Raw genomic sequence first — 15,893 nt, forward strand, 5'->3', positions numbered from 1 at the left:
ATGTCTTACAGCTGGACCAATGACAAGTGAATTAGGAAAGTGAGGGCAGGGCTTTCATGGAATAGGCCAATCAGGTGTGAATCTAGGTGGTGGGATGTCCTAGAGGAGGGCAAGACCAAGCCTGTATCCTAGCAACCCACTGGAAATGGTCTGAAATGGAAGGTTGGATTAGTCCAATACCCTAGCAACCACCGGAAATGGCCTGAAATGGAAGGTGGGACTAGTCCAATACCCTAGCAACCACCGGAAATGACCTGAAATGGAAGGTGGGACCAGCCCTGTATTACGACCGGAAATGTTCTGAAATGGAAGGCGGGACCAGTCCTATACCCTAGCAATGACCAGAAGTGGCCTGAAATGGAAAGTGGGACTAGTCCTATACCTTAGCAATGACCGGAAATGACCTGAAGTGGAAGGTGGGAGTAGTCCTATACCCTAGCAATGACTGGAAATGACCTGAAATGGAAGGTGAGACTAGTCCTATACCCTAGCAACGACCAGAAGTGGCCTGAAATGGAAGGGGGGACCAGCCCTGTATCCTAGCATCAACCGGAAATGACCTGAAATGGAAGGCAGGACCAGTGCCCGGCTTCTGACCCCGGTGACCCCTGACCCTGCCGTGCGGTGCGGTGCTCACGAGGTTTTATTGTGTGAGAAGTTAGAGGACATAGGCCCGGATGTGAGAGGGCCCTGGATGGGAGGCTGGGAAAAGGCCCCGGATGGGAGGACCAAGGTGGAGGTCCAGGATGAGAGGCTCAGGATGTGAGAGTCCCCGGATGTGGGAATCCCTGGGTCTGAGAATCCCCAGATGTGAGACTCTCTGAATGTGAAAATCCCCGGATGTAAGAGTTCCCCAGATGTGAGAATCCCCGCATGTGAAAGTCTCTGGATGTAAAAGTCCCTGGATGTGACAATCCCCGGATGTAGGAATCTCTAGATGTGGGAATCCCCGGATGTGAGAATCCCCGGCTGTGGGAATCCCCAGATGTGAGAATCCCTGGATGCGAGAATCCCCAGATGTGGGAATCCCCGGGTGTGAGATTTCCCCAGATGTGGGAATTCCCTGGTCTGAGAATCCCCGGATGTGGGAATCCCCGGATATGAGAATCCCCGGATGTGGGAATCTCTGGATGGGAGAATCTCTGGATGTGAGAATTTCCGGATGTGAGACTCCCCGGATGTGAGAATCTCTGGATGTGAGAGTCTGTATGTAGGAATCCCCGGATGTGAGAGTCTCTGGATGTGAGAATCCTCGGATGTAAAAGTCCCCGGATGTAGGATTCCCCAGATGTGTAAATACATCCCCGGGAATCCCCGGATGTGTCACCAGAAGTGAGAATCCCCGGATGTGAGAATCCCCGGATGTAGGAATCCCCGGATGTAGGAATCCCCGGATGTGAGAGTCTGTATGTGGGAATCCCCGGATGTGGGAATTTCTGTATTTGAGTATACCCAGATGTTTAATACCCGGATGTGAGTCCCCGGATGTGAGAGGCGCAGGCCAGGATCTGCCATAGCCCCAGGGAAGTTGGTGGTTGGGGGTCGGGTCGGGGTCAGAGGTCGGGGATCAGGTGGTCGCAGGCACAGAGCGGTCCGGGCGAGCAGCAGGGCTGCAGGCGCGGGCTCCAGGTGTTGTGTGCAGGGGCGAGGGGCGGGGCCGCGAGGGGGCGGCGCATGCGCATCATCCGGGCCACCGCGGCCTCCACGCGCCTGCGCGTCGCCATCGGGCCCTGCAGCGGGCGAGTCTCCCCTGGGTCCGCCGTCAGGTCAAAGAGCAGTGGCCGCCGGTGGCGGGTCATTCGCCGCCCCGAGCAGGCGCAGGCAGGGAAACCGAGGCAGGTGCCCGAGCCCGGCGGGTCGAAGCGTGGAGTGGCGAAGTGCAGCTTCCACACCGTGTGGCCTGCGGGGGGTGGGGGAGTAACATCCAGGGCCTCACATCCGGGGATTCCCATCCGGGAATTCACATCCAGGACATCACATCCAGGGATTCGCATCCGGGCATTCACATGCAAGACCTTACATCCAGGGATTCCCATTCAGGACTTCACATCTGGGTATTCACATCCGGGGATTCCCATCTAGGACCTCACATCCGGGGATTCACATGCAGGACCTCACATCCGGGAATTCACATCCGGAACCTCACATCCAGAACCTTACATCTGGGGCTTCACATCTGGGGATTCACATCTGGGGCTTCACATCCGGGGATTCACATCCGGGGGGGCCACATCCGGGCATTCACATGTGGGACCTCACATCCGGGGACTCACATCCGGGGATTCTCATCTGGGACCTCACATCCAGGGATTCCCATTTGGGACCTCACATCCGGGGCCTCACATCCGGGGATTCCCATCCGAGGCCTCACATCCGGGATCTCACATCCAGGGCCTCACATCCAGGGATTCTCATCCAGTACCTCACATCCGGGAATTCCCATCGGGGACTTCACATCCGGGGATTCCCATCTCATGACTTCCATCCAGGTCCTCACATCCCGGGATTCCCACATCCGGGTCTCCCACCCCCAGGTCTTGCATCCGGGTCCCTGCGCGCATGCATGCAGCTCCCTCCCCCGCCCCAGGGCCCAACTGAGGTCGAGGCACTCACTTGGGCGGTCGAACCAGCGCACGGCGTGCAGCCGGGCCTCGCAGTAGTGCAGCAGGAAGTCGTGGCCTGCGGCCTGCGCCGTCCCCAGCAGCGCGGGCATCAGGTCCCGGCCGTCCACCTCCCTGCGGGACCCGGATGTGCAGGCTTCTGGGCACTCAGAGACCCGGATGTGCAGGCCAGAGCCCCCAGAAACCCGGATGTGCAGGCCAGAGATCCCAGAGACCTGGATGTCAAGGCTTGAGCCTTTAGAGACCCGGATGTGCAGGCTTCTGAGCCCTCAGAGACCTGGATGTGCAGGCTTCTGAGGCCTTCAAGACCCGGATGTCCAGGCTCCTGAACACTCAGAGACCCGGATGTGCAGTCTTCTGAGCGCTCAGAGGCCCGGATGTGCAGGCCAGATATCCCAGAGACCCAGATGTCCAGGTTTCTGAGCCCCCAGAGACCCGGATGTGCAGGTCTAAGACCCAGGCCTCTGGTCTTAGAGACCTGGATGTGCAGGCCTGAGGCCTCAGAGACCCAGATATCCAAGCTTCTGAGCGCTCAGAGACCCGGATGTCCATGCTTCTGAGCCCCCAGAGACCCGGATGTGCAGGCCTGAGATCCCAGAGTCCCGGATGTGCAGGCCTGAGCCCTCAGAGACCCAGATGTGCAGGCCTGAGCCCTCAGAGACCCGGATGTCCAGGCCTGAGACCTGGGCCTAGGTACTCAGAGACCTGGATGTGCAGCCCTGATGCCTTAGAGACCCGGATATGAAGGCCTGAGTCCTCAGAGAACCAGATGTCCAGGCTTCTGAGTGCTCAGAGGTCCAGATTTGCAGGCCTGAGCCCTTAGTTACCCGGATGTAAAGGCTTCTGAGCCCCCAGAGACCCGGATGTCAAGGCCTGAGCCCCGGGTCTTGGGTCTTAGAGACCCGGATGTGCAGGCTCCTGAGCCCCCAGAGACCCGGATGTGCAGGTCTGAGCCCTCAAAGACCCAGATGTGCAGGCTTCTGAGCAACCAGAGACCCGGATGTGCAGGCCTCAGCCTCCCCCCCTCGGGATCCCCGAGGCCCCGGATGACCCCCCTTCTCCTCCACCCCGTGGGGACCCAGGCAGGCGAACTCCTACCTGTCCGCCGGAACCCAGCCCCCGGCCAGGAGCACCACGGTGGGGAACAGGTCCATGAGGCTGGTGGGCTCAGGCACCAGGCGCCCTGCGGGCAGTTTCCTGGGCCAGCGCACCAGCCCAGGGACCCGGATGCTGCCCTCCCAGCCGCCCATGCCTTTGCCACCTGCAAGGGGGGGGCGGAGGGCAAAGGTCAAGGGGCGGGGGCGGGCTGCGTGGGAGGCCCCGCCCACCCTGCCTCAGTTTCCCCCTCGCCTCGGTGCACGCCGTTGGAACCCCCGAGGCGGGCGCCCCCAGCCCGGGCCTCCAGTGAGGCACCGTGGTCCGACGTGAAGTAGACGAGGGTGCGGCGCCCCAGCCCCGCACCGTCCAGCGCTGCCAGCAGTCGCCCTGCGGGAGGGGGGGGGGAAATGGGTCCGTGCCTCAGTTTACCCCCAGCATCCACCGTGCCTCAGTTTACCCAACATGCATCATGACTCAGTTTACAAATTTCCATCGTGCTTCAGTTTATCCTCAATGCCCAGTGACTTAGTTTACCCAACAGGCACCCACCGTGCCTCAGTTTACCCCCAACGCTCACCGGGCCTCAGTTTACCCAAATGCATTGTGCCTCAGTTTACCCCCAACATGCACTGTGCCTCAGTTTACCCAAATGCACTTTGCCTCAGTTTACCCAAGTGCACCGTGCCTCAGTTTACCCTAAACATGCACCGTGCCTCAGTTTACCCCTATATTTGGGCCTCAGTTTACCCAAGTGCACCGTGCCTATTTACCCAAATGCACCGTGCCTCAGTTTACCCCAACCCGCTGACCCCGTCCCCGTGCCTCAGTTTACTCCCATCCCGGTGCCTCAGTTTACTCAACCCACTCACCTCGTCCCCGTGCCTCAGTTTACCCAACATGCACCATGTCTCAGTTTACCCAACATGCCCAGTGACTCAGTTTACCCAACATGCACCATGCCTCAGTTTACCCAAATACACCGTGCCTCAGTTTACCCCAATACCCAGTGACTCAGTTTACCCAACATGCACCGTGCCTCAGTTTACCCCTATACTCGGGCCTCAGTTTACCCACATCCACCGTACCTCAGTTTACCCAAATGCACCGTGCCTCAGTTCACCCTGAACATGCACCGTGCTTCAGTTTACCAACATGCACCGTGCCTCAGTTTACCCAAGTGCACCGTGCCTCAGTTTACCCCCAACATGCCCAGTGACTCAGTTTACCCAAATGCACCATGCCTCAGTTTACCCAAACCCCATGCCTCAGTTTATCCCCAACACACTGACCCCGTCCCCGTGCCTCAGTTTACCCAAATGCACCGTGCCTCAGTTTACCCCAACCCATTGACCCCGTTCCCATGCCTCAGTTTCCCCCATCCCGCTCACCCCATCTCTGTGCCTCAGTTTCCCCCAACCCACTCACCCCACCCCTGTGCCTCAGTTTCCCCATCCCGCTCACCCCGTCCCCATGCCTCAGTTTCCCTATCCTGCTCACCCCACCCCCGTGCCTCTGTTTCCCCCATCCCACGCACCATGCCTCAGTTCCTGCCCCCCCGCACTCACCCACCATCCAGTCAAGCTCCTCCACGTTGTCGCCGTAGGCGCCGTGCGCGCTGCGGCCCCGGAAGGCAGGTGAGGTGACCAGCGGGACGTGGACGTGGAGGAAGGAGACGAGGAGGAGGAAGGGGCGGGCCTGGTGCCTGCGGATCCACGTCAGACCCCGCCCCCACCATCAATAACCTCACTGATAACCGACCTGATCAGGTATTGCCAATAATCGATCAGATGATCGATAATTGATCCTGATCTGATCAGATATTACCAATAATCGATCCTGATCTGATCGATAATACCAATAATCGATCATGATCTGATCGATAATACCAATAATCAATAGTGATCTGATCAAAAATACCAAAATCGTGATCCGATCAGTTATTACCAATAATCAAACAGATCTGATCAGTTATTACCAATAATCAAACATCTGATCGATAATACCAATAATTGAACATGAGCTGATCAGTTATTACCAATAATCGAACATCATCTGATCAGTTATTACCAATAATCGATCATGATCTGATCAATACTACCAATAATCGATCATGGTCTGATCTGAGGTTTACCAGATGTCTCTACAGATCTACTAGATGGAACATCCGGGGACCTGAGGTCTACCAGATGTCTATAGAGATCTACTGGATGTACATCCAGGGATCTAAGGTCTACCAGTTGACTATAGAGATCTAGTAGATGGAATTGGTCCTCCTCCCCGACCCCAGGCTGACCTGTGGATGAAGGCCTCAGCCTCCCGCAAGAAGAGCCCCGCGCTGGCCTCAAACCTCAGAGGCTGCTGGACGACCTGGTGATCCCTCATCAGGAAGCAGTCAGCATGGACGATGAAGATACCCAGGAGGCGGGAGGTGCAGGCCAGGAGCAAGGCCCCACATCCGGGGCCCAGCACCCAGGGCACCCAGCGCAGGCCCAGCAGGCCCGTGACCTTCCCAGCGGCCAGGCAGAGCAGGGAAAGCAGCAGCAGCTGAGCCCCCAGGTCCAGGGGCCCTTGCAGACGCGCTCGCTTCTCCGAGGGCTCCGCTTGCAGGCAGTCCCCCATCAGGGTGAAGGGGACCCCGAAGAAGGAGTCAAACCCGTGGTTCAGGGGGTGGTGGCAGTGGTCAGTGGGGGACTCACAGTTGAGGCCCAGGTGCCATTTGCCTGGAGGGGAAGAGATGGATGGATGAGTGAATGGATGGGTGGATGGATGGGTGGATGGATGGGTGGGTGGATGGTTGGGTGGGTGGATGGGTGGGTGGATGGATGGATGGATGGATGAATAGGGGAATGGGTGGGTGGATGGATGGATGGATGGATGAATAGGTGGATGGGTGGATGGATGGATAGATGAGTGGATGGATGGATGGATGGGTGGATGGGTGGATGGATGGATGGATGGATGGGTGGATGGATGGATGGATGGATGGGTGGATGGATGGATGGATGGGTGGATGGATGGGGGATGGGTGGATAGATGGATGGGTGGATGGATGACTTCTTTCTTACCTATGAGGCCGGTGGCATATCCCTGCTCCTGCAGGATCTTGGCGAAGGTGATCTCGGAGGTGGGCAGCCCGCCCGACACGGCTGCCCACTGCAGCACGCGCGCCCCGTTGGTGGTCACCATGCCTTCCAAGAGAGAGGAGAAGGACCCTAGGTCAGTGATGATGGCGTCCCGGGTCAGGAGGGGCTATCTAGCACCTTCAGGGGGAAGGCCTGCTGTGTCTGGGATAGCCTGGGACCTGCGCACCCGGGGTGGAAAGGACCCCAGCCCTGTGAGCCCCCGGGGGAAACCAATATGGCATCACTTCCGGTTTCCTGGCGTTTCAGGGGGGAAGTCCCAGAGTCTCAGGAATTTGAACCTGAGATCCTCAGAGTAGTCCTCCCCTCCCTCTGATGGACCTCAGTGCCCTAGATGTTGAGCCTCAGTTCCCTGGATGTTGGACCTCAGGTCCCCGGATGTTTGATGTTAGTATCCCGGATGTTGGCCCTCAGATCCCCGGATGATGGAGTTCAGTGCCCTGTATGGTGGATATCAGGACCCCAGATGTTGGACTTCAGTTACCCAGATGTTGTAGCTCAGTTCCCTGGATGTTGGATCTTACAACCCCGGATATTGGAGCTCAGATTCGAGTATGTTGGCCCTCAGATCCCCAGATGTTGGAGCTCTGTTCCCTGGATGTTGGGGCTTAGGTTCCCGGATGTTGGATCTTAGTACCCCGGATGGTGGATGTCAGGTCCTAGGATGTTGGAGTTCAGTTCCCAGAATGTTAGGCCTCAGATCCCCGGATGTTGGATCTTAGTACAATGGATGTTAGAGATAAGGTCCCCAGATGTTAGAGTTCAGTGCCCCGGATGTTGGTGCTCAGATCCCCGGATGTTGGATCTTAGTAACTGGATGTCAGAGATGAAGTCCCTGGATGTTAGAGCTCAGTGCCCTGGATGTTGGTGCTCAGTTCCCCGGATGTTAGGCTTTAGATCCCCGATGTTGGGTCTCAGATCCCCAGATGTTGGATATCAGGTCCATGGATGTTGGATCTTAGTACCCCGGATGTTGGCTCTCAGATCCCCGGATGTCCCGCCCCCACCTCCCCCCCACCGCCCCCTCCATTCCCCAAATGTCCCACCCCCCCATACCGACCCAGGCGCACAGGGTAGCGTCCCGTCAGGAAGGCCGCACGGCTCGGGCTGCAGACGGACGCTGCCGCCAGGTGCTGGGTCAGCCGCACGCCGTCCCGGGCCAGGCCGTCCAGGTGCGGGGTGCTGTGGGGGGAGAGGAAAACTGAGTCACAGCCTAGAACATACGGGGACCTGGGGTCTAACATCCGGGGATCTAATGCACAACATCCCAGGAGCTGAACTCCAACATCCAGGGCCCTGAGATCCCACATCCGGGGATCTAAGATCCAACATCTGGGGACCTGAGGTCCAACATCCTGGGATCTAAGGTCCAACATCTGGGGCCCTGAGATCCCACATCCAGGGTACTAAGATCTATATCTGTGGACTGGACTCCTACATCCGGGGATCTAAGGCCCAACATCCGGGGACTTGAGGGCCTACATCCGGACAACTAAGATCCAACCTCTGGGACCTGAGCTCAAACATCTGGGTACCTGGTCTCCAACATCTGGGACACTAAGATCCAACATCCAGGGATCTGATATCCAACATCCGGGGGCCTGATCTCCAACATCTGGGGTACTAACATCTAACATCTGGGAACCTGATTTCCCACATCTGGGTTATACTAAGATTTAACATCCGAGGACCTGATCTCCAACATCCGGGGCACTAACATCCCACATCCAGGGATCTGATATCCAACATCCGGGGACCTGATCTTCAACATTCAGGGAACTGAGATCTAACATCCTGGGAATTGAACTCCAACATCCGGGGACCTAACATCCAACATCCGGGGACCTGAGGTCCACTAGATGTCTATACAGTTCTCCTGGTGGAACATCCGGGGAACTGAGCTCTAACATCTGGGGTACTAACATGTAACATCCGGGGACCTGATATCCAACATCCAGGGCAGTAAGATTCAACATCCGGGGACCTGATCTCCAACATCGGGGACCTGATCTCCAACATCCGGAGCACTAACATCTAACATCCGGGAACCTGATTTCCCACATCCGGGGCATTAAGATCTAACATCCGTGGACCTGTCCTTCAACATCCAGGGCACTAACATCCCACATCCGAGGATCTGATATCCAACATCCGAGGATCTGATATCCAACATCCGGGGTACTAACATCTAACATCGGGGACCTGATATCCAACATCCAGGACACTAAGATCTAACATCCAGGCACCTGGGCTCCTACATCCAGAGGAATAAGATCCAACATCCGGGGCACTGAGCTACAACATCCAGGGTACTAATAGCTAACATCCGGGGACCTGAGCTCCCACATTCGGAGCACTAACCTCCAACATCTGGGGACCTGAGCTCCTACATCTGGGGCACTGAAGTCCAATATCTGGGGACATAATCTCCCACATCCGGGGTACTAAGATTTAACATCCAGGGACCTGATATCCAACATCCAGGGCACTAACATCCAACATCCGGGGACCTAGTCTCCAACATCCGGGGTACTAACATCCAACATCCAGGGAACTGAAGTCCAACATCCGGGAACCTGATTTCCCACATCCGGGGTATTAAGATTTAACATCCGGGGACCTGATATCCAACATCCGGGGCATTAAGATCCAACATCCGGGGACCTGGTCTCCAACATCCGGGGACCTGGTCTTCAAATCCGGGGTACTAACATGTAACATCCGGAGACCTGATATCCAACATCCGTGGCACTAAGATCCAACATCCGGGGATTTGATATCCAACATCCACGATACTAACATCCAACATCCGGGGAACTGAGTTACTAGATGTCTATACAGTTCTCCTGGTGGAACATCCAGGGATCTGAGCTCCCACATCCGGGTAACTAAGGCCCTACATCCGGGCCTCCCCCTCTGCTCACCGCAGGCTGCGGTTCCCGAAGCTGCCCAGGTCGCCCAGGCCCAGGTCGTCGGCCAAGAGCAGCAGGAAGTTGGGGCGCGAGGGGGCGGGGCCTGCGCAGGGGCCAGGGGGGAGGAGGAGGAGGAGGAAGGCGAGGGGTGGGGCTGCGCAGCTGCTGTGCGACCTGAGGAGGAGAGAGAGGAGGAGGAGGGGTGGATGGGTGGATGGATGGGTGGATGGATGGATGGATAGGTGGATGGGTGGATGGATGGATGGATGGGTGAATGGATGGGTGGATGGATGGATGGTTGGATGGATAGGTGGATGGGTGGATGGATGGATGGATGGATGGGTGAATGGATGGGTGGATGGATGGATGGTTGGATGGATGAGTGGATGGGTGGATGAGTGGATGGATGGATGGGTGGATGGGTAGATGGATGGATGGGGGGATGGGTGGATGGATGGATGGGTGGGTGGATGGATGGATGGGTGGATGGATGGATGGGTGGGTGGGTGTATGGATGGATGGGTGGGTGGATGGATGAATGGATGGATGGGTGGATGGATGGATGGGTGGGTGGATGGATGGATGGATGGATGAATAGGTGGATGGGTGGATGGATGGGTGGATGGATGGGTGGATGAATAGGTGGATGGGTGGATGGATGGATGGATGGGTGGGTGGATGGATGGTTGGGTGGATGGATGGGTGGATGGATGGGTGGATGGATGGATGGGTGGATGGGAGGAGGGATGGGAGGACTCCCCCTCCCTCCAGGCCCTCTCCTGACCAACATGGCGCCCAGGATCGCATCCTTCCCATGATGCTCCCCGTTTCCTGGAAGAGAAGGCCGGAAGCAGGAAGTGGGGAAGAGCTGAGGAACATCCGGCCACCCTAGGGCCAGGCTGCTGTTGCCCCCACCAGTACATCAGCCCCTCACCTTGTCTTTCCAGGCTTGTGGCAGGGCCCTGCAGCCCCCACCCCAGGGCATGGTGGGACATCCGGGGGGGCTCCAAAAAGCAATCGAAGCCCCCCCACCCCGGGTCCCCACACCTCTCCCCGTGTTCCCCAGAGGACGAACTCACATCCACAGTTCTCTGCCATCAGCGCCTGGGCCTGCTGCTCTCCCTGCCAGCCAGGAAGCTCGCAGGGGTCAAATGTCCACGTCACTCCAGCAGCCAGAACTCCACAACCCCCCTCCAAAATAAAAGTCCCCTTGTTCCTTGGAAAGGAACAGGATGTGGTGCTGAAGGGGAAGGCAGGGAAGAAAGGGAAAAGCCTGGAGTTGCTGGGCTGGGCGCCAAGAAATTGCCAGGCCTGGCAGAGGCAGGAGGAAGGGGAGGAGGGAAACCTCGAGAACTACATGGAGGGCTGCAATAAGAGTCAGGACCGTCAGGGAGCGTGGCCTGTGCCCAGGGGGCGTGGCCTGTGCTCAGTAGGGCGTGCCAGAGCTCAGGAGGGTGTGGCCTGGGCTGGGGAGGAAGTGAGGGACTCAGGAGGGCTTGGCCTGCGCTGGGGGGCGGAAGTGAGGAAGAATTCCATCCAGAAGCAGCATGGCTGCTTTATTGCCTCCGAGTCTGGGAAAGGACCCCAACGGCCAAAGCGCAGCTGGAGCCCGGGGCCAAGGTGTGGAGTGCCCGCTCCGCCCACATCTGGGTTCCACCTCTCACATCTGGGTCTCAACCCCTCACATCTGGGTCCCAACCCTCACATCCGGGTCCAAACCCCTCACATCCGGGTCCTGGCGCCTGCCAGTGGACCTGGAGTTAAGTAACATCCTGGTACTCGCCTCCACATCTGGGTTCCCGTACCTGGAGATGCCTAACATCTGGGTACCGACCCCACATACGGGTTCACGGACCTGGAGGTCCCTAACATCTGGGTACTCACCCCACATCCAGGTTCATGGACCTGGAGGTCCCTAACATCTGGGTACTCACCCCACATCCAGGTTCATGGACCTGGAGGTCCCTAACATCTGGGTAGTTCCCATTCCACATCTTGGTCCTGGACCCTCAGTGGATGTGGAGGGACCTGACATCCGGGATCCCCACACCACATCTGGGTCCTAGACCCTGTCAGTGGAAGGAGAGGAGCATGACATCCGGGACTCCACACGCCACAGCCAGGCCTGTGGATGTGATATCCGGGTCCTGCCCAGCACATATCTGGGTCCCTGCCACAGTCCACATCCGGGTTAATGGACGCGGACTTACATAACATCCGGGTTCCCCATGCAACATCCGGGTCCTGGCCCCTCAGTGGACCTGGAGATAGGTGACATCCGGGTCCCCCAGTCCACATCCGGGTCCTGGCCCCTCAGTGGACCTGGAGATAAGTGACATCTGGGTCCCTGACGCCACATCCGGGAGAGTGGACACGGAGGAGGGTGACATCCGGGTCCCCCAGTCCACATCCGGGTCCTGGCCCTTCAGTGGACCTGGAGATAAGTGACATCCGGGTTCCCCAGGCCACATCTGGGTCAGTGGACACGAATGAGGGAGACATCCGGGTCCCTCCCAGTCCACATCCGTGTACTGGCCCCTCAGTGGACATGAAGGAAGGTGACATCCGGGTCCCTCCTAGTCCACATCCGGATCCTGACCCATCAGTGCATCTGGAGGAAAGTGACATCCGGTTTCTCCATGCCACATCCGGGTCAGTGGACATGGAAGAAAGTGACATCCGGGTCCCTTCTAGTCCACATCCGGGTCCTGGCCCCTCAGTGGACCCGGAGATAGGTGACATCCGGGTTTCTCCCAGTTCACATCTGGGTCCTGGCCCCTCAGTGGACCCAGAGATAGGTGACATCTGGGTCTTTCCCAGTCCACATCGGGGTCCCTCCCAGTCCACATCCGGGTCCTAGCCTCTCCGTGGCCTCTGGTCGGACTGCAGCTTCTGTACAGCACATGCAGGTTTGGAGCCCCACATCCAGTCATCTTCCGGCTGGGGCCCAGGAGTCTTGCTGGAGCCGGACATCCGGGTCTCACGCGCTTTCCCGGCAACCGAACCCAGCGGCCTAAAGGCAGGAATGAAGCCCCACATCCGGGTCTTCTCGGTCTGTTGCCTGGCAACCGAACACAGAGGCCTAGACGCTGCGGTGGAGCCCAATGTCCTGGTATCTTCACTTGGTTGCCCGGCAACCGAACGCCGCGGCCTACCGGCGGGAATGAAGCCCCACATCAGGGTCTCCTCAGTCCGTTGCCCTGCCATGGCACCCAGCGGCCTAGTGGCGGGAATGAAGCTGAACATCCGGGTCTCTGGCACACGGGGGTCGTGTCTGGGCGGCGCCCCGGGGTGGGCGTGGCAGACGTAGGCGCCGCGGTCGCGCTCGGAGGCGGCGCGCACCTCCAGGCTGCCGTCGGCGCCCAACGTGAAGCGGCCATGCCTCTGCGGCCCACGCAGCACCAGCCCCCCGGGCAGGCGCCAGGACACCGGAAGCGTGGAGGTGGGGCAGCGCAGCCGGAAGCTGCCGCCCAGCACCACACGCAGCGCCGCCCCCGGCGCCGCCCCAGGGGGTGGAGTCAGCGCCTCAGAGGGCAGAGTCGGTGCGTCAGGGGGTGCAGTCAGCGCCCAAGATGGCGGGGCAGGCGGGCCAGAGGGGCGGAGCTGCCTCAGAGGGCGGAGCCAGCGCACCAGGGGGCGGAGTCAGCGCCCAAGATGGCGGGGCAGGTGCGTGATGGGGCGGAGCCGGCGCAACAGGAGGCGGAGTCAACGCCTCAGAGGGTGGAGCCGACGCCGCAGGGGGGAGAGCCCGCGCCCACCATGGCGGCAGCCGCACCCACATCCGGGCTTCGCCCGCTGGGTTGCGCGCCACGCACACCACGGCATCGCTGCCACCGCTGTGCAGCGCACGCACATCCGGGATTTCCAACGTCCCGCGCGCATCCACGCTGATCCCTCCCCCCGTGCGACTGCGATACGGGACTGGAAGTACCAGCCCACCCGGAAGTTCCCACAGCAGGCGGGGCTCGGGGACGCCATCCGCCTGGCAGCGCACGCGCAGACGCACCATGGGGGAGACCCGGATGTCGTCGTTCACGTCGTCATGGACGTAAGGCGTGACCCGGATGCGCGGCGCCCGCAGCTGCACGTGTAGGCGCACGGTGGCGCGCCAGCCCCGCCCCGCCACGCACGTGTACGTGCCTGCGTCGGCCCGCCGCACCCCGCGCAGGCGCAGACGCCCGTCCGGCAGCACCCGGAAGTGGGCGTCCTCCGGGCCGGAAGTGAAGGCCATGGGGCGCAAGGCCGGCGTCAGCCACGTCACCGCGCGCGACCCTCGCGTCACTGGGCACGTGAGGGTCACTGGGGCGCCGTAGGGGACGGAGAGCTCAGGGGGCAGCAGGGTGGATGTGGGAGAGGAAGAGGAAGCCGGAAGTGAAGCAGGAAGTGAAGGGGAACCAGGAAGTGAAGAGTAACCAGGAAGTGAAGAGGAAGAGGAAACAGAAAATGAAGAGGAAGAAGGAAGAGGCTGAAAGGAAGAGGAAGAAGAGGAAGAAGGAAAGGAAGAGGAAGAAGAAACATGAGAGGAAGCAGGAAGAGATGGAGAAGAGGAAGAAGAAGGAAAGGAAGAGGAAGCAGGAAAAGAATGTGAAGAAGAGGAAGAAGGAAGAGACTGAGAAGAGGAAGAGGAAGGAAAGGAAGAGGAAGCAGGAAAAGAATGTGAAGAAGAGGAAGAGGAAGGAAAGGAAGAAGAGGAAGAAGGAAGAGACTGAGAAGAGGAAGAGGAAGGAAAGGAAGAAGAAGAAGAAGGAAGAGATTGAGAGGAAGAGAACAGGAAGGGATGAGAGGAAGAAGGAAAGGAAGAGGAAGAAGGAAAAGAAGAAGAGGAAGCAGAGGAAAAGGAAGAAGATGAAGGATGGTGAGAGGAAGAGGAAGGAAGAGATGGAGAGGAAGAGGAAGAAGGAAAGGAAGAGGAAACAGGAAATGAAGAGGAAGAGGAAGACGGAAGTGACTGAGAGGAAGAGGAAGAACCCGCCCCAGGCCCCGCCCCCCCAGCTGTGGTCACACATCCGAGGTCTAACCCAGGCCCCAGGTCCCAGTTCCCCACACTCCCATCAGGCCTCGCGACCCGAACATCCGGGTCTCCCAGGACACCGGATGGGACCTGGAGGCGGTGGTAGGCAGTGCAGTCCTCCCTGGGGTCGGCGTCCTGGGTCACGGGGGTCACGGGGGTCACGGGAAGCCCGGGTTGCAGATAGGAGGCACCTGGCCCAGCCATCAACTCCACGCGCAGCCATGCATGCGCGTCGCCCGCCGCGTTGCGCGCCACGCACACGTACTCCCCCGCATCACGTGACGTCACCGGACGCACGGAGAGCGTGCCGTTGGAAAAGGCGCGGACCCGGATGTCAGAGCTGGGGAGGGGAGGGGAAGGGAGGGCAGGAAGGAAGGAAGGAAGGAAGGAAGGAAGGAAGGAAGGAAGGAAAGAAGGAGGGAAGGAGGGAAGGAAGGAGGGAAGGGTAAAGGAAGGATTGGAGGGAAGGAAGGAGAGAATGTAGGGAAGGAAGGAGGGAAGGAAGGATTGGAGGGAAGGATTGGAAGGATTGGACGGAAGGAAAGATGGAAGGATTGGAGGGAAGTAAGGAAGGATTGGAGGGAAGGAAGGAAGGAAGGATTGGAAGGAAGGAAGGAAGGATTGGAGGGAGGGAAGGAAGGAAGGATTGGAGGGAGGGAAGGAAGGAAGGATTGGAGGGAAGGAAGGATGGAAGGATTGGAGGGAAGGAACGAAGGATTGGAGGGAAGGAAGGATAGAAGGATTGGAGGGAAGGAGGGAATGTAGGGAAGGGAGGTTGGAGGGAAGGATTGGAAGGAAGGATTGGAGGGAAGGAAGGAAAGCTTGGAGGGAAGGAAGGAAGGATCGGAGGGAAGGAAGGAAGAAGGGAAGGAGGGAAGGAAGGAATAAGGGAAGGAAGGAAGAAGGGAAGGAAGAAAGGAGGGAAGGAAGGAAGGAAGGAGGGAAGGAAGTAATAGGAGGAAAGACCATAAGGAAGGGAAGACAAATTTGAAGCCAATGTTAGTTATTCGCACATGTGACATATGCATCCAATACTCATCTTGTATCGATCCCTGACCGATCATCTATCAATGATCGATCACTAGGGTTCTACCTTGCGATCTGGCAAGCC

General features: G+C 58.6%; 1 protein-coding gene across 7 annotated transcripts; it reads right to left on the bottom strand.

The window, feature by feature from the left end:
- Positions 1–1,547: 1,547 nt before the first annotated feature.
- Positions 1,548–12,573, bottom strand: LOC122100590 (arylsulfatase L-like). Of its 7 annotated transcripts, XM_042670913.1 has the most exons (12): positions 11,982–12,569; positions 10,851–11,011; positions 10,556–10,602; positions 9,784–9,945; positions 7,920–8,041; positions 6,785–6,907; positions 6,013–6,439; positions 5,285–5,421; positions 3,972–4,106; positions 3,720–3,882; positions 2,614–2,735; positions 1,548–1,900 (listed from the first exon to the last, which is right to left on the bottom strand). In XM_042670913.1, the coding sequence occupies exons 3-12, from the start codon at positions 10,585–10,587 to the stop codon at positions 1,554–1,556; spliced, it is 1,770 nt and encodes a 589-aa protein (XP_042526847.1). In that variant the 5' UTR covers positions 10,588–10,602; positions 10,851–11,011; positions 11,982–12,569; the 3' UTR covers positions 1,548–1,553. The 7 variants fall into 7 exon arrangements, with proteins under 7 accessions (XP_042526847.1, XP_042526848.1, XP_042526849.1 ...); XM_042670914.1 differs by lacking the exon at positions 10,556–10,602 and having other exon boundaries at positions 10,851–12,570; XM_042670919.1 differs by lacking the exon at positions 1,548–1,900 and having other exon boundaries at positions 2,626–2,836; positions 10,851–12,573.
- Positions 12,574–15,893: the final 3,320 nt, after the last annotated feature.

This window comes from Dipodomys spectabilis, unplaced genomic scaffold (genome assembly GCF_019054845.1).
Source record: "Dipodomys spectabilis isolate Male_0828 unplaced genomic scaffold, ASM1905484v1 ptg000587l, whole genome shotgun sequence".
NCBI classification, from domain to species: Eukaryota; Metazoa; Chordata; class Mammalia; order Rodentia; family Heteromyidae; genus Dipodomys; species Dipodomys spectabilis.

Excerpts from the sequence above, each read along its gene's own strand:
- LOC122100590 (XM_042670913.1), bottom strand. The coding sequence starts at position 10,587 with ATGGGAAGGATGCGATCCTGGGCGCCATGTTG. Across the intron at positions 8,042-9,783 it reads TTCGGGAACCGCAGCCTGCG|CACCCCGCACCTGGACGGCC; the intron begins GTGAGCAGAGGG and ends CTCCCCCCACAG. Across the intron at positions 1,901-2,613 it reads GCGCTGGTTCGACCGCCCAA|GCCACACGGTGTGGAAGCTG; the intron begins GTGAGTGCCTCG and ends CACCCCCCGCAG.